This window comes from Polistes fuscatus, unplaced genomic scaffold (assembly GCF_010416935.1).
Source record: "Polistes fuscatus isolate 324 unplaced genomic scaffold, CU_Pfus_HIC Scaffold2, whole genome shotgun sequence".
NCBI lineage: Eukaryota > Metazoa > Arthropoda > Insecta > Hymenoptera > Vespidae > Polistes > Polistes fuscatus.
Genome location: NW_025113096.1, coordinates 14,652,772 through 14,670,844, shown reverse-complemented (window position 1 = coordinate 14,670,844; position 18,073 = coordinate 14,652,772). Strand labels below are relative to the sequence as shown.

General features: G+C 32.7%; 3 protein-coding genes across 3 annotated transcripts in view; 1 reads left to right on the top strand and 2 right to left on the bottom strand.

Annotated features, from left to right (window-relative positions):
- Nucleotides 1-1,797: 1,797 nt before the first annotated feature.
- On the bottom strand, nt 1,798-5,084 carry LOC122516079. The gene is made up of 6 exons (XM_043633632.1): nt 5,054-5,084; nt 4,748-4,782; nt 3,496-3,570; nt 3,057-3,375; nt 2,511-2,965; nt 1,798-2,407 (listed from the first exon to the last, which is right to left on the bottom strand). Exons 1-6 carry the CDS (start codon nt 5,082-5,084, stop codon nt 1,856-1,858), a joined length of 1,467 nt encoding a protein of 488 aa, XP_043489567.1. The 3' UTR covers nt 1,798-1,855.
- LOC122517066 lies at nt 3,577-8,368 on the top strand. The gene is made up of 4 exons (XM_043635395.1): nt 3,577-4,516; nt 6,401-6,458; nt 6,595-6,660; nt 7,704-8,368. Exons 2-4 carry the CDS (start codon nt 6,416-6,418, stop codon nt 8,015-8,017), a joined length of 423 nt encoding a protein of 140 aa, XP_043491330.1. The 5' UTR covers nt 3,577-4,516; nt 6,401-6,415; the 3' UTR covers nt 8,018-8,368.
- Nucleotides 8,369-8,928: 560 nt separating this feature from the next.
- Nucleotides 8,929-18,073, bottom strand: part of LOC122517065 (sushi, von Willebrand factor type A, EGF and pentraxin domain-containing protein 1) — a 33,488-nt gene continuing 24,343 nt past the window's right edge. Inside the window, exons 21-37 of the mRNA XM_043635394.1 lie at nt 17,209-18,050; nt 16,220-17,103; nt 15,886-16,133; nt 15,662-15,793; nt 15,406-15,571; nt 15,068-15,319; nt 14,430-14,971; nt 14,128-14,340; nt 13,878-14,033; nt 13,516-13,639; nt 13,164-13,226; nt 11,856-12,046; nt 11,082-11,719; nt 10,554-10,903; nt 10,271-10,473; nt 10,070-10,186; nt 8,929-9,620 (exon numbers count right to left, since the gene is read on the bottom strand). Of these exons, the coding sequence (XP_043491329.1) occupies nt 9,589-9,620; nt 10,070-10,186; nt 10,271-10,473; nt 10,554-10,903; nt 11,082-11,719; nt 11,856-12,046; nt 13,164-13,226; nt 13,516-13,639; nt 13,878-14,033; nt 14,128-14,340; nt 14,430-14,971; nt 15,068-15,319; nt 15,406-15,571; nt 15,662-15,793; nt 15,886-16,133; nt 16,220-17,103; nt 17,209-18,050 (5,153 nt within the window). The 3' untranslated portion in view covers nt 8,929-9,588. The remainder of the gene's footprint in view (nt 9,621-10,069; nt 10,187-10,270; nt 10,474-10,553; nt 10,904-11,081; nt 11,720-11,855; nt 12,047-13,163; nt 13,227-13,515; nt 13,640-13,877; nt 14,034-14,127; nt 14,341-14,429; nt 14,972-15,067; nt 15,320-15,405; nt 15,572-15,661; nt 15,794-15,885; nt 16,134-16,219; nt 17,104-17,208; nt 18,051-18,073) is intronic.

Below are 18,073 nucleotides of genomic sequence, written 5' to 3'. Positions count from 1 at the left end.
TGTTTTCTTATTTTTCTGCGCTTGGAGGAAATCCGCGGGCGGTATTTTCTTTTTTAAAAATCGATAAATTCAAATGATATAGATCTTTCGAAATTTGTCTGTTCTTTCTTTTACTTTAATGAAATTTTAACTAGTAATAAAGTAAGATCTAAGAATAATATAATTTGTTCATTGTTAATAATTTTCTCTAATTCATTTCTTTTGATAATACATTTATCTATTTTACGCGATCGATTCATTGTGAAACATATTGCATGATGGTAAAAAGTAAAGATTAAAGATTAATGCGGGTATTAGTCATTTGTCGCCTGTTAATTTAATGTATGCGGGTATATATACCGTTCATACGGGCGTATCTATTAGAAATTTTTTAAAATCAATTTTTCAACGTGTGTATGTGTGTGATCGTTAGATTTATAAATAACAAAAGAAATGCGCGGATTAACGTAAGTCATGCGTTTACATTGATCCTTCAATTATTATTCGTTCAAATTCGAAGCAAATGAATACGAAAAATCTTATAAATTTATAAAAGATAAATATTGTAGATACATTTTTTTAAGGATTCTTCTATATCAAATATAGAATATTGAATCATCCGTGTTCATAATTCATTTGCGAGACATTTATCTTACGTTAGTATCGTGTTATCTCAAATGATAATCACTTATCGTTCTTATCGCAAAATATGATATCAATTTCTTGGAAGAGATTACATATTTTTGTAAAAAAAAACTTTATAATTATTATACAATGGAATTCTATTTCAATTAAATTTCTAAAATCGCTTGGAATATTGATTACATCAGATGCGGTTTTTAAAATAACTTTTAACTTCCTCATGATGCAAGATTTTGTTTGATACGATCAGATGTGAAAAAAAAACATAGGACATAGTTAAAGTGAGCAATCAAACTTATATAATGACCTATGAATAGAATAAATTAAAAATTTCTGATTATACATTGCTTAAGAACATTTCATCACGGAGATTAAGTTTCCCCACTAGGATTTATTTGTATTAGACATTATATTCTATAATGTTAAATATATAATAGAATGAAAAGATTTTTCTTTCATGCAGTTAGTTTACTTCTTTTTTTTCTATACAATCGATCATATAATTTTTTTATACGCACGTGAGATATTTGTCTAAAAGAAATTTTTTTTATTACATGCTCCTTACACATTTACATCGTGCAACTATTGTAACATTCGCACAATTAAAAGAAATGTTACCATTATTGATCTGAAGCTATTCTATCATCAAGTTTGTTTTTAAATATGTATATATATATTTATATATATATATATATATTATTCTTTTATCAGGTACAATACAAGGCTGAACAAACCGTGATTGTGATTTTGTTCCGATTAAAATTGAACGGAAATATTAACCGTACATACGAAACTTGCATCTGTTTTCTTTTATTTTTTTTTTAATTAAGCAGTACGTTTCTAAAAATTATGAATTTTACTTAAAGATACTAAAATCGAATAACATTGCATGCCTAAAGTCTTTATTCCGATTTAAATAATTTCCGAAACAGTGCTTGATGTTTCGTGCTCAATTAAAATATACATGTATGTTTTCTTGCATAATATATAATTAATATTTTTCAATAATAAAATATATTTAAATCCCCTTCTTATATAACATATGTGTAACACTTTGCTAGGATTATAAAGAATATATGAATAATCTATCCCCAGAATTCCCATTGGTTATAAAAATATGGGTTCTAATAACATTCAAAATAATATAACAATGTAAAAAGTAAAAAATAACTAAAATAAAATATGCAAAAAAGATTAATAATAATAGATAAACTTGTAAAAGATAAAAAAGTATTCAATTCTCTTTCTTTAAAGCGGATTGCAATAATGCGTTCCGCATGGATATTACCAATTTTTCAAGTTCTTCGACTTTCATTTTTAATATCTTATTATCCTTTTCAAGTTCTAGTGCTCTTACTGCCATTTCCGTTTCTTTAGCTTTCTTATTCATTCGTGATTTTCGTGAAGCTTCATTATTTTTTTCTCTAGATTCTCTGTAATTAAAATTATCTGCTACTCGACTATCTGAACTACTGGAATCTTCGATAGATAATTTTCTTTTTTCCCGTTTAACGTTCGAATATTTTTTATCTACTTTGTTACTGTTTATTATCGTCCGGGTTCTTTCGGATCTTCGTGATGTAACTGGGAAAGAAGTGTCGGACGATGATGTTATCGTTGAAGTTGATCGTGTTTTCCGACGAACTTTATCGACTTCCATATCCACCTCAACCGCTTTCTCAGTATTCTGTGAAACTGATGGTAATAATTCGATGGGCGATCTTGAATTGAATACCGTTGATGTGTCTGTGGATGTGCTACCTCCTCCTGGTGAATGTGGTTCATCCTATAAATAACGGCAAATTCATTATTTTCCACGATATGTTGTTTGATATGTTTGCTTTAATATAAATAAAATTAAAAAAAATATAACATTAAACACTACTCACTTCGCAAAGATATGAAAGTAAATCAAATGTTCCCGATCCACTAGTTTGAACTGTATTTAACATATCCCATGTTTCAGGCTGATTATTATTTTCTGTTGATTCGAAAGTATTTTGGCAAGCATCATCCAAATCAAGATCGTCTATGCGTTGTTGTGAATGAAATGATACATTAACATTAGAAGTGCTCATCTTGCTATTACTAGCACTGGTACATGCTTTGGGTAATTTTAACAATGTATTATTTGATTCGTTATATTCTGCTTCGTCGAGTTGTTTTTTGTAGTTAAAAGAAGAGTTTGATGAAGGTAACAATGGTTGATATTTGCCACCTGGAAGCTCCGTTTCACCAAACAAATTCATTTTTAATCTCCCCTTTTCCTCGCTTTTCCCCTTCGTCGCGTTTTCTGATACCCCCTTTCCCAAATTCGAAACGCTCTTACCCTCGTATTTAGTACCTAAACAAAAGACGAATCGTATTTCGATATTAATAAGAATAATTTAACATGAAATTAAGCGAGAAGAGTCATTTCGTTAGAATCAACTTACCTGATAGTTTAAAAGGAACCAATTCACCTATAGGAAAATCGCATGGAGTCTGGAATTGGTCCATGCACCAGACGCTTAAATCCTGAAAGTTCTCCTCCCACTCGGGAAATGTTGTAATACTGTCTTCTTCCATTAATATATTTGTTTTGGTTTGTGGAAAAATCCAGGGCTCCTTGAACAGATCTGATTCCATTGTCGGGCTTAGCAAAGGAATAGTTTCCACCTCTGTAAGGGTTACAATTTTTTCCTCCAGTGGCCGCGATCTCACGCCACGAGAAACAGATGATGGCTGCGGCAGACGGCTGCATGGCTTAGGAACCTACAATTGTATTTGCCCATTGGATATTATGAACTTGAAGGAATCCAATACAAGTGTAATCTCCATCCAATACCTCTTTCCATATATAAGACCCAAATGCACCAAGAAAATACCACTTACGTTATTTGCGCCTCCTTCCTCAAATGAAATGTTGCTGGTTGTTTGAGTTTCGAAAATAGGAGGGATTTTTAAAGCCTAAAACAAAATTTATTTTATACATATATATTAGTAGAAGCTTGAGATTAATATCAACTGGTAACAAAAACTAACGATAAAATATTATTAATTAACGTTTATATAACTAGTCTATTATTTTTATCTATTGGGCAAAAAAAAATAAAAAAGAAAAATCATACAATTATTAACGCAATGCAGTCGTTTCGATATAATCATTATAATAATAACATTATAACATAAATACTCTTAGAGATATCAGAAAATCCTATTTGATTTTTATCAGCCAGTCAAATGAACAATTTCTATGGAATAAAAATTTGATATCAGTGATACCAAGGAAATTATCAAAAGATTGTTCATTTTATCGCATTGCGATCAATAATATCGACGTGTTTTTCACTACTTTCTAGATAAATATGATAAAGTAATAAGTATATAAAAAAAAAAAAGGAAAAAAGGCATAAATGCTAAACGCGACAATGCATGTATGTTTTGTTCATCGTCAACGAACGGTCGATATGATAGAACGGAATATAATAAACGTTGTAGATTTTCGAACGAGAGAGCCATTTAAAAAAAAAAGAATTTTTATCAAGAATGTAAATTCATGCTATTACAGAAAAAAAAGAATATTGTTTTTAAATACGTGGTTATCTAAAGTAAGTAATGTTGTTACGTAATCGAAAGCGCCGACATGTGACTACGTTTTCAAGAGACACACGTTATATCATGCTTCTCTGCCGCCTCAAATCGATAAGCCAAGAGAAAAGGGGGAAAAATAAATTTTCCACTCGCGTCGAGGAAGAAAAAGTAACGAGACAAAACAAATAATCGTTCGAAACAAATTTTGCAAGTAGAATTTAAATGTTTAAAGAATTAAACTTTGTTTGATAGAACATTGGAAGATGTTTTTTAATATATTACAACGACGCATCATTGTAGACCGATCGATTAACGAAAGAAGGTAAGCAAGTACTTAAATAAAGAACTATATATATATACATATACATGCATAAAAGCCACTACGTCGCAACTGATCGTTTACTTTCGAGCACTATCGAAATTATCGAATTAAATGGTAAGAGACATGAATACTGTGCGCTGTTATATAACATGTTTTTGCGTAGCTTTAAGAACGTAAAATAAAAAACTAAGGTGAAAAATCATAGTTTTGCACGAAAAACAACACACTCACCCTCCCGGAGACAATAAACGTAGCTGCGCCTTCCACTTAGGGGGATGTAGGAAAAAAAGACTGAATTTGAATAATGTCCAAATAATAGTAATACGTATGGTCGTATTCGTACGATGTAAAGTATATTTTCTATTTTATTCTTGGGGTTTTTGAATTTTCTTCTTCTATCTTCTTTAAATCGATGTTACACGTAGATATATGTTCTTTCTTTTTATCAAGTAAAGAAATGTGTCGTATAGAATTAAATCTCAACGATTTCGTATATTTTTCTTAAGAGACGTAAGAGAACGTTTCTCTTTAATCTACCTTCACAAAATGCGGCTGGCCAGTGCCACATCTGAGATTCTAAAGACTCAACTCATACTACCACGTCACAAAATGGCGCTACGCGCGCTCTCTCTGACGGTTTACCGTTTAACTACGTCATCATTGACCAATGATAACCCTTCTGATCACACCATTAACCAATCGAAATGTTTACGAGTTACCACCTACGGGGGAAATTGACACGTCATTCTTAGAATACGATGATGCGAGATATCGCCGCGATATATATATATATAAATTGCTATTTTTCTCTCTTTCTATTTCATTTACGCACCATAACGACCCATCACGTGTTTATGCTAATAAATGTTCTTTTCTTCCCTTTTCTTTGCTTTTTTCGCTTTCTCTCTATCTATTTCTTTTTTCCATTCTTCTTCTTTTTTTCTTTTAATATCATCTTTTTCTTTTCCTCTTGATTTATATTCGTCACTTTTAGTCCTCTCCACTTACTTACAATTCTAAAACGTTTTACTGCCGTATCTTTTGGAGAAGAATTTTTCTTCTTACGGTATTGACATAATTTCAACTTTCTTCGCTTTATATCTCGTTCTTTTTCTTTTTTTCATATTTTCAATGCGCGTAAGCTTAAAAATTCACTTTCACTTTAATTCCGTCTCAATCGAGTTATTTATTTAGAAGAATAAAATAAAGGTTAGGATGATACGTTTAGGAAACAATGGATGTATTTTAGGAAAAAAACTATATATGTATTATTCGTATCCTGCTATTCGTTTGTTATTGTTTAGAGTTTTCGTAATTGCTATGTATACATAACATACCTACTTCAAATCGACGGATATAATACATTAAATTATTTTACTACTACGTAGTTCAACTTTTCTTGTGAAATGATAAACAAAAATTTATAAAATGATTTCTTTCGAATAAAATTAAATTCGCGAGTAATATTTGCTCTGATCTAACACAAAATAAAAACTTTTCAAAAATGTAATATATATAAGTGTATTATATATTACGGATAATATATATATATATATATATTTATGAAGAATGCATGCCTAAATTTAGAGAGAAAGTATAGAATTTTACCGAAATAGTACTCTTTCGTAACCTTACATAAAGAAGGTGGTATGTTAAAGGCATTAGAAATGAATAAACAGAATAATTTGAATTATGAAGATCGACTAAAGGTATGCGAGAGTTTGGTAACCAAAAAACCCAGCCTGAACGATCCGTGAGAAAGAATGTGATGAGGAAAAAAAGATGATAATGACTCACGTATTGGTCCAGTCTGGTTTTGCTCTAAGAATGTTTTCTAAAGGGTGATTTTTAAAAATAAATTACATGTGTTCGATATAATTTTAGTTTCTTCTTGCTATTATGACTGAAAATTATGAAAATGCTATGAAAATTGGTACAACAGGTAAAATTTTTATTCATACTCTTAACCTTTAAGTTTTGGTGTTATTTATTTAGAGATATAATTGATAATAATTATTATCTTAGTAATTAGATTGAATGATTAATATACTCGAAATATTTTTTTTCTGCTTACACAGTTTTAAAACAGAACCCGAATGATCTAAGGGTATTGAAAATTTTATCTGCTGTTAAAGATAAAATCGGTAAGTGTTATATAAAATTACTATGAAAAAGAGTATAAGTATTTTATAAAAATTTATTTTATATTCTGACCAACATCTATATATAAAATTAGATTATATCATTTCAAGGTGTAATCAAATTACCAAAATAATTATAGGATTATAATTATGTTTATCTTTATACAATAATTATGAAAAAAATGAGCTACATGACTATACAATTTGTTATCACTCTGACAAAGTATACTATTTATAAACTACATAATTATTCTCTTAATAATTATTTTTTGCTCGTTTAAACGTAAAAATATTCTTCTAATCTTATCATCCGTATGCGTATATTTCGTCGGACTATAAAATTATCGATCGTGTATATGTGTATATACAGTAACAAACAAAAATATTGGCACAGACTAAATTTTCCTATAATCATCCTTTACGAATTCGTTATAAGTATGCGATTTTTCATTTTATTTTATTTTTGTTAAATATCTCAGAGCAGTCTAAAGTTTCAATGTATTGCAAATCAGGAAAAGTAAATTGATATAAAATCTTACAAAAAATAACAACGAATGATGGTCCGTATTTAATTAAATAATAATTTTAACTATTAAAAGCCCTCATATTTTTAATCGTATACTTATTTAATTTCTACGGTTTGAAATGTATTTAAACATTAGATTCGTGAGATGTATTTAATAAAAAGTATTAAATAAAGAATCGTACTTTTTGTTTAATAAATTACAAGAAAATCTAATGTGTGCCAATACTTTTGTTCGATACTGTATATATATATATATATATAGCTATATCTTTTCGTGATTTCAAGTACCATTTTTTCCGAGAATCACCGTTGTATATTAGTGCGTGATTATATAAAACACTCACACATACACACACACACATCCATGCACCAACATGTTTAAAGTAAGCAAACACACAACCACATATAGCTGTATGTGTAAATATGTGTAGGCGTGTCTCGAGAATCGGTCGAGAAGAGACGGCTTATGACGTTTTTCTTAATTTCGTATGCATCGAACATGTTATATTTCTATTGTTAGCAGTAAACAGTCTGGCAGAGTCTGTCGCCAGTGATTCGGATGAAGATATTTCCAATGAAGAAAATATGCAAATAAATATCGACTCGAACGATCTTGATTTCGATATGAACGATGAAAAGAATAATAAAGATTTCATCGGTATGGATACAAACCAGTATTGTCAGAGATCACAATCGGTACCATCATCGAAAAATTTGTCCGATTGTATTAAAAAATATCTTCTATCTCGTATCGGCATGGAAAAGAAACAAGGGAGCTTTGTATTTAAAGAAAAAATGTATCGAGTAATACCTATGAAAATGAATAGAAATTAAGACATTATTTTTAGTTCTTCCATCAGCGCTTATTAAGAAATTATACTCATGTCTGTACAACAATATTATATAATGATTTTCCTAGACTCGTGTTAATTTGATTATAAATATGACTACTTGTATTAAATTTAATGTATCATTATTTATACATACCTATAAATGTGGGGATGTATAATACGTATGTACAAAGTATGGATGTACAATACGTTTCAAATGGTAGTATGTTAAAATTGAAGATACACTGGATAGAAGAAAGAACGTCACAAAAACATACAAAGTCGTATAATTAACAATTTAATTTTTGAAAGTCTACATTATTTTGTTTATGGTACACGTTGGATCCTGTCCAAATTTTCAATTTGGACAGGATGATAATTAAACTTATTATATTTTATGAGTGATTATGATTGTTTTTTTTTCTTTTTTTTTTTGTTAAATACACGTAAAAATACATGACAATAAGCAAAACGGGGTTTGTCATATTAAATTAATTTTTTGAATATTTTATATGACATACTCCTCGTTCGTTTTTGTTCTCGTATTTTTTAATCGAAAGAAACAAAAAAAAAAGAAAGAAGAAAAAACTCTTCTTCATTAAGACACACTTTCGGTATGCAACGTTAGAACGTTTTTTTTTTCGATTAATGAATAATAATATAAGGTAGAGAACGCTTAGGTATCTATTATATTACAATGTAATACATTATTTATAATAACAAAATATAAATTCACTTATTTATAATGACCGTTTAACATACAAATACACTCTCGTTCGCACCATTAATCAAAATAGGAGTTAATCAAGAGTGTGCGTGTAAGTTATATTCGCGCGTGCTTGTTACTTATAATCTAATTGGTATTAAATTACAAAAATTACAATCTCGTTTACGTAGTCTCTTTGTTTCATTTTCTTTTACTACTCGTGCGACTTCTTGTAACTCCAGAGAAAAATTAAAAATGATTTAATCGATGGATTTGGTGTTGGTGGTGGTGCCGAAACAACGATCAATTCAAATTAATCGTCGTTTCGGGACCCGATTAATTTCACTTCTTTTCCCCCGTAGATTCAATGCGCACTTTTAATCGTAGTGTCACAAATGTTGTGTTTATAATTTCTTTTTTCACATGGGTCACGTGATTTAAATCAAACAGAAATACGATCATACTTCTTCTTCTTCTTCTTCTTCTTCTGTCATGGATGAAAACATCGATGATACACCGTGGGAACTCTCGTTGCGAATAATACGTCGATAAGTGATCGTTCTTTTCTGTTTCTTTTCTTTCTTTTTTCTTTTTCATTTTAATGATTTTTTCCATTTAATTTAGTTTTTGTCCTACGCATAAGAAAATAATAATAAATAGAAATAACGTGACCCATATTAGACCCCCCCCCCGAGTTAATAACTTCTTTCCTCGAAAAGTTTTCCCTTCTTAAGTTTTCCGCGTACTGGGAAGCTTGTGTTAGTGCATTAACTCTTTCTCTATAAAATTTTTCTTTTCTTTCTCTTTTTCTTTCTCTCTCTCTCTTTCTCTCTCTCTTTCTCTCTCACCGTGGGGGCAGGGACGACGACTCACTGACCTTCGCTGTCACTATCACTCTTGTCTGGAAAATAAATGTTCCTTCGTCACTAACGTTAAACATGGCAAATATCTCTGTGGATTTGGCCGAGCTAGAATTTGCGTAGAGTAGATTTTTTTTTCGAGCGAGCTTAGCTTCGGTGCGGTAGGATGAGAGAAATGATCCCTTTTTTTTACTTTTTTTTTTTGATCTAGTAATACAAACGTCGCAATATTTCGGCTTTTTTTTAACGCTAATTATTAGTGACAAAAGTTAAGTGGTCGATCCTCCCGTGTTGAATTATTTTATTTTATCTATATATATATATATATATGTATGTATATATATATATGTGTGTTTATATATATTATATATGCTTTTATTTTTTATTTTATTTTATTTTTTTATATATATATACTTTGCTGACCACAACGAACCCCTGATGTCCTTTTATTTCAAATTGGTTCAATGTGTATCTGCATTCAAACTTGTACCTTTCTTCCCTGGATACGCGTGACGTTTCAGCCTATCGTACAGATCATCCTTCGTGCCGTATATACTTGCATTTGAACGAGCTAGACTGTTCATCTTTCCTCCATTGTGTAGGCTTTCTGCAAGTAAATAATAAAAATTTTAAGAATTTTATATATATGAGCTATTTGTAGAATAAACTTGTCAATGTAATATAAACTGACCTTTCATATAAGTTTCGTTATAAAAATTAGGCATTTCCCAGCCGTCTTCCTCGTCGTCATAGTAATGAGCATAAGTGCTGTGATGAGAAGGTGCTATCGATTCGGCGTAAGGCGTTGGTGCACCGTAATAGAAGTTTACTTGTGAACCATTTTGATCGGTGGCTGGAGTTAGCATTTTCTTAGGTTCCTTTTTACGAGATGCTCTGTAAAAAGATTTTTCGTAAGATGATAATTGTAATAGTAAAAATTAGTTGTTTTATTAATTATTAATTTATAAACTGACCTAACGCAGATCATCCAGACCAAGAGAACAACAAAGATGATGAGAATAACTCCTCCTGCGATACCACCGGTAATATAGAAGAATTCCGATTTTTCAGTGCAATGTTTGCCTGTGAAACTACCGCTACACCTGCAAGATGGTTGTCCTCTGGAATCCTTCACACATAAACCCTCGTTGTCGCAGTATCCCATGCAAACATCCGTACATTCCGTTCCGGTACCGTTATATCCCGGTTTACATTCACATTTAAAGTCACTTGTTTCTGGTATGAGTAAACAATATGCATTGGCGTCGCAATGCATTTCTTCGCCACTGGTCTCGCATGGATTGGTGCAATCGAATTTGCTGGTCTGTAGGAAAATAAATGTTAAATGTTAAAATAATAATATGTTTCTGTTAATTAATAATGAACGGATTTATAGCATATTTGGGAAAAATAATGTAAATCATATTGGTATTACGTGTGAATGACTTAATTGGTTTGCATAAATCCGCTTTAAATCTAAGGATATATTAATTGATACTCACTGCTGCTGGTCCTTTGGTACTGGTGTTGGGTGGACAAGGTATACAAAAGGTTTGTTGAGGTTCCGATTGATAAGTGCCCTTTTTACATTGTATACATTCGTTAAGTGTACCGTTCAAATGAGTTCCAGGCTCGCAAACTGGTAAAGAACATTCTTCGATGGCTGCCGATCCTACATTCGGGGTTGTTCTACCAACTGGACAAGCTTGGCAGGATGCTTGAACACCTTGTGTACGATAGGTACCTCTTGGACAGGGTTCACATTTGCCTTCAACGGCTAATTGTTGTCCAGAACCGCATTCGTCTCTGCATTCTTCGCGAGAAACAGCTTCTGCCGTCCTAGTAGTTTTTCCAAGACCGCATAGCAAGCAAGAGAAACTACCCTCGTTTGGTTGATAAAATCCATGTCCACAGCTACGACACAAACCAGCTGCATCGTCGTAATACTTTCCTGCTGGGCATCGTTCTTTACAATCTGCAGCACTTCGTGCACCAACTCCAACAGTTACGCTAGGTCGACCAGCAATTACAGGACACGAGCTGCATTTTGTTCGGCCGGATTCACTTTGATAGGTGCCCACGGGACAGGAGACACAACGTTGAGTTTCTTCTTCGTAATATGTGCCCACCGCGCATGGTACTGTACAAAAAAAAACGTATCGATTCGTTAGAAATAACGAGCGTGTCGAAGAATAATTATCAAATTGATAATGATATATCATCATATAAAAGGAAAAATGTTATGATTTTATTTAAAAATATGATTTAATTCTTACCGCAATCAGGTGCCATTACAACTTGGCCAACTGGACAAGCATAATCGGACTTTAATGTCAATGACGCTGGGTCTGGTACTGTGTTCGGTAAAATGTCGTGTACGTCAAATTGATCTTCCTCGAGAATAAGTTTTTCAAGTAAGGATTGTACCGTCGCTCTTTCGTTAGAATTGGCATTCAGTATAGGATCGCTACAAATAAAGGAGTGGAATGTTATTGATCAATGCGTTGCTTGAATAAAGTCACATAAAACGGGTATAGCAACAGGCATAGGGTATATGTATGCGCCAATATATACAGCCGTTATTGTTTTCAGGCGATCGTTCGTTGAATAAAACGAACAACTCGTGGTTAAACTCATCTCACGGGTAAGCGTGCCTCAAGCTAACCTGCCATTAGTGACGATTAATTACAATTATCCTACGTGTAATTAGAAAATTCGTTGACATTCTGAAATTTGTATAAATTTGTTATTGTAAAGTATACATGTATACATATTCATATTATCCTATTATATATATATATATATATTTAAAAGTAAAATGGGAAATTTTGGTGCAGATTTGTCTATTACAAAATGGCAATCGGCAATAATGTTGGAAATAAAAAAGTGTAACTATAATACTACTATGTATTGTATCACCTATTGAGAAAATATTTTAAAAATTTTCTTTTCTCATGTTCTCACATTCATTATCATGCAATCGTAAATGTTATCGTAAGATAATATTATAAATTAGTTATTAATTAAAAGAAAGTATCTATCAAAAGAAAAAATAAACGATCATATATAATATTATGTAGGTATAGTTTATATAACATTATAAAAATTAATTCATCTAATGTAGAGCAGCCTCGGCCTTGGATTATATAAAAGTATATAACTTTGTTAGAAGTATCGGGTTATATCATTATTGTACTTATATTAAATTTCATTTTTAGCGTAATGTGATTCTACATCAGGTAAACAATAGTTTTGCCATAAGTCAGTTAGTAACAACGTGCAAACCCGTTTTTTATGCTTTGCATTTTATCTATTATATGTTTATAAATCCTTCATCCTTGGTACCTTCTCGACCATGCACCGTGTTAAATCGCTATATATGCGTGTGTAAATGAATCTGCAATAATTGTTGTTTTTTATTTCTTTTTGTTTTTCTGTATTTTGGTTTGTTTGTTTTGTCTTTTTTAAATATTTTTTTAGAATGAGGGCGAATTATTAGAAATGATATCGTGTTTTGTTGGCATTCTGTCATTGTATATATGACACAATTCGTATTTAATTCATACGAATTGAACTGTCCTTACTTTATCGCTGGGAACGAGATCTCCACCTCATAGGTATCGCTTCCTTGGCGTGCCTGTCTCGTTCTATGATGTAACAAGTAACAAATACTCAGTACTAATTTATCTAAATCCATACTTGGGTTTAAAGATATAGAGAAAGATAGATAGAGAAATAGGTAGATAGAGAAAGAAAAAGAAAGCCTACAGTTTATTAATCTTAAAAATACGTGATACGCTTATTCGTATCTTGAATTTTTTCTAAACAAATTTTTATTAAGCTTATACTATTCCCCGAATTTAAAATATTAAATATAAAAAAAAAGTAGAACATAAAAATGAATGAAATTAGATTACACAAGTGTTTTCAACTTACGGTTCTGCTGGTACGACAGCTGATATAATATACATTCCACCGTCTTCCTCACTTGCTTCTCTTGTTGTTCTTATTCGGTGGTCACACTGAACGTCGATATTCAAATCCTTGCACTCGCGTGTACCTAACAATTAATATAAACGTTATTTGTTATTAAGTATTTTGAAAAAATAATGGTTTGTTCGAAAAGTTCACGTTGATTGTTTTACATTTATAATTGAACATCAAATTAAAAGAAAATATTTAAAAAATAATTATATATATATTTTGATAAGACTTGATCAAATGTTACGATTTTTTTAAACAACACAACATATTATATATATATATATATATTAAAATTGTTATACACGATGAATTACCTTCGTAAGAATAAGAACAGAAGTTCCAATCCCTATTGAGAGAATTGACAGCATTTCGGACTTTTTGTTTGAGAACACCTTGACCAGCCTCGTTACATAGAACTGAAGTAGGGAAGTTCATTTTTATTCTAAACACACGTTGTGCCGGGATTGAACCTTAAAAAACAAACACAATTGTAGAAATATCGTATAAATAAGTTTGAAATGTAAATTGATAATTTTAATGTATCAATAGAAACATAAGTCTTACTTGTACATGCAGGATAAATCAATGGTAAATTAGGATCATGAGTAGGTCTCCAGAATCCTTCGGCGCCGCAAGTATAAAATTTAGGAACCTCTTGAGAAAATCGTAATCCTTGATTACATGAAATCTCACAAACTTTGAATTGACCACCGGAACCCCAATCTTTGCATTGTTGCGTTCCTCCGATCGGATCAGCAAGTTCGGGACAAAAATCGGCTATTCAAAAAAGAAACAAGATACAATTGTAAAAGTATGAAAAAAAAAAAATAAATATAAGTATAAAGAAACAAAATATGAAAACTTACATAATACATAGACTTTAAAATTACAACTGGCAGAGTTTCCAGCTTGGTCATAAGCCACATAACTGATATCGTAAGTACCCCATAACAAAGTTTGTCCAGATCTATGACCACTTCGTTCTTGAACCTTAACTATACCAACGTTGTCACTGAAACGAGGTTCGTCCCAAGTAACAATGGAAGAACCATTTTTAGCGATAACCCAAAGATCACCAGGACAATGTTCCACTTTTGGTGGAATTTTATCAGCTTCCAATTGTTGGCATTTGTTACCACCATAACCAGGTGGGCATACTCTTTGTCCACAGTGTGATGGAACTACGCGTTCTACACCACCAACCGTTTCGTCGTATCCTGCCCAGGTCAAAACTAATCCTTGATAAAGAACCGGTTCGGTTCTACAATCTCTAACTTGTTTCTGTATCTCATTCGTAACGTGAAGCGCACGATTCCAAATTTGCACTTTTGTCAAGTGTCCTTGGAAACCAGATTCCGTGTATCCTTTCGGATTTTCACTTTGAGGTTTACCCAATATTGCCCAAGCACTGTGGTAATATTAAAAATATTAAAATAATATTAAAAAATTAATAATTAAAATCACATTATATACGCGTTAAATAATGTTTAAAAAAGTTACTTACTATGCTGGAAGCGATCTACCACTTCCATATCCTTCTGTTTTACTAGCAATTAAACCTTCTGTAATTAATACGAGTTCACCACCGTTTTCTCCATTCCAGACAACAGCAACATGATGCCATTGACCATCATTGATAGTTGCATATTCTCTGAATGGTAAATAGACATCTTGTAAATCATGGAATAGTGATACTTGGACACCGTTACTATGGGCTTGTACCATTGGTCGACGATTTGTTGGGACGTGTGGTGAACTGTAATTACGAAAAGTTATGTTTTAAAATATTTCGTTTATACTTAATTAGATTTTGGATATTAAACATTGTCTTAAAGATCTTACCTCACGGCATAAAGGGTGAAGAAAGTACCAGCCTCATCTTTTTGAGTAAATTGTACCCACATGGCTACGGTCAAACTCTTTCTTGTTCCAGTAAAGAATGGAATAATTTGTGATGCACTGCTACGTGCCGGGTCACCGAAGTATAAATCATAATCAACTTGTATAGCTGTAATAGTTAATTATTGAAATATTAGTAACAGTAAAAAAAAGAAACATATTAATTTATTTAGATGTATAAAAATTATACATAACTTACATTTCCTACAATCGTCTCCGGTTAAATTAAATGGACATTGACAGAAGAACTTCCCAGTTAAATCAATACACGTTGCCGAGGGTGGACAAGAATTGTCTTTACAATCAATAATATCATCTTCGCATGTTTTACCTGTGAATTAAAATAATAATTTAAAACTCGGCGGACCATAAAAAAGATGTTTAAATATTTAAATATTATTATCATTGAAAATATTTGATTACCAGTGTAGCCTGGTGGACAGACACAAGTAAAACCAGGACCATCGTCGATACAAGTGGCTCCATTTTTACATGCACCAGCTTGGCAAGCATCGTACTCATACTGACAACCAATACCGGTATAGTCATCAGGACAAGTGCAGTTAAGTCCGGAACCAAAATCTTGACAGCGTCCATGATGCATACAAGGATTACCTATACAACGTTCAGGTGCAGTTTCGCATTGTTTACCGTCAGTTCCAGAAGGACAGCTGTTAATAAAATATAAAAAAAAGATAGATATTATACATTAGAATTTGAATTGTTGGTTTTTTCGATTTGTTCAAATTAAACTTACACGCAGAAGTAATCCAAGAAAAGATCGACGCAGGCTGCATCGTTTTGACATGGATGATTTTGACACATTCCAACATCGATCTCGCAATGAACTCCGGACCAACCTTCAAGGCACATACATTTGAATCCTGAAACTTCGTCTCTGCAAGTAGCACCGTTTAAACATGGATCGGAAGCACAATCGTTGATGTTGACTTCGCAAGCTGATCCGGTATAACCTTCACGACACTGACAAACAAAAGTATTGTCCAAATCCACGCAACGTTCCGTTCCAACAGGATTGCAAGGATCACTTTGGCATTCATCGATCTCAGCTTCGCATTGAAGTCCGACGAAACCAGGTCTACATTTGCAGACGAAACCTTCGAGCTGATCGATACACGTTGCACCATTTTGACATGGATCCGAAGCACAATCATCGATTGTATGCTGACATTGTTTGCCAGTGTATCCTGGCTCGCAGGTGCAAGTATAGCCATCGACCTGATCGAGGCATTGTCCGTTGTTACGACAAGGTTTACCAGCACATTCATTGATGTTGATTTCACAAGCTGCACCGGTCCATCCTGGATCGCAGATACATTCATGACTGAACAATTTGTCAACGCAAATACCATTGAGACAAGGATTTCCAGAACAAAGATCAATCTTTTCGTGACAACGTTTGCCAGTAAATCCGGGTGGACAATTACAACTGAAATCGGCCACAAGATCGGTGCAATTGGCGCCAAGCAGGCAAGGTCTTTCAGCGCAATCATCTGTATTGATTTCGCAACTTTGACCTTCCCAACCTGGTAAACACTCGCATTTGTATCGACCCTGTTGTAACGCTACACAAGATGCACCATTATTACACGGATTCCCGCTAGCCGTACATGGATTAATCTACAATGTGAAAAGAAAGTTTTTTATTTTGTTTTTTTTTGTATTTAAAAATAATACAATAAATTATTGGATCATGGTTAAGACAAAAAAAATCAAATCAATTACCGTTATGTCGCAATCAACGCCGGTATAACCAGATCTACAAAGACACGTGTAATTATTAAAGCCAGGCTCGTCTTTGCACATAGCTCTTTCAGGACAAGTATTGTTACTGCAGTCGGATTTTTCTTCTTGACAATTAATACCAGAGTATCCATTAGCACATTGACATCTGTAACCTTGAGGTAGATCGATGCACGTGGCACCATTGTAACAAGGTTGAGAAGCACACTCGTCTATATCGATTTCGCAACGTCTTCCAGAGAAACCAGCTGGGCATATACATTGTACACCATGTCCCATAGGCACGCAAAGTCCTCCATGTTGACAAACGCTATCCGTACACTGCACTGGCTTGCATTCTTCTCGACCCACTGATCCAACTCCATCAGTATACATATTGGTAGGACATTCTATACATGTTATGGCTCCATGTTGAGGTTGGAAAAAGTCTTTTGGACATTGAGCACATGGTGCTAATCCTGTATCCGAATACATGCCAGGAGAACATTTGTTTCGACAACGATCACGACCTGGTGCTGCTGGTTGATAAGTAAATGTACCAGCAGGGCAAGTTTGGCAATCTCTGTATCCACCTATTGGTGGTTCACCGGTGTAACTATTTCTAGGACACTCTAAACATGGGACCAGACCAGTTGGCGAATATGTACCATATCCACATACTGGAACACAGTCGTCGATACTCTTGGAACCTTCTTCTCTTGTATATGTTCCAAAAGGACAACGTAAACATGAACCTTGACGATCACTATTCTGGTAGAAACCTTTTTGACAGGATGTACATTGTTTTTGTTTTTCACCAGCGAAAGTACCAGCCGGACAATGAACTATAATATTGAATTGTTCAAGA

Bases quoted from the DNA above. Each gene is read 5' to 3' on its own strand.
- LOC122516079 (XM_043633632.1), bottom strand. From the start codon at position 5,084: ATGTGGCACTGGCCAGCCGCATTTTGTGAAG. The intron at 4,783-5,053 runs GTAGATTAAAGA...CATCCCCCTAAG, and splicing joins GCCAGCCGCATTTTGTGAAG to TGGAAGGCGCAGCTACGTTT. The intron at 3,571-4,747 runs GTGAGTGTGTTG...ATTTTGTTTTAG, and splicing joins CGTTTATTGTCTCCGGGAGG to GCTTTAAAAATCCCTCCTAT.
- LOC122517066 (XM_043635395.1), top strand. From the start codon at position 6,416: ATGACTGAAAATTATGAAAATGCTATGAAAATTGGTACAACAG. The intron at 6,459-6,594 runs GTAAAATTTTTA...CTGCTTACACAG, and splicing joins TATGAAAATTGGTACAACAG to TTTTAAAACAGAACCCGAAT. The intron at 6,661-7,703 runs GTAAGTGTTATA...TTCTATTGTTAG, and splicing joins TGCTGTTAAAGATAAAATCG to CAGTAAACAGTCTGGCAGAG.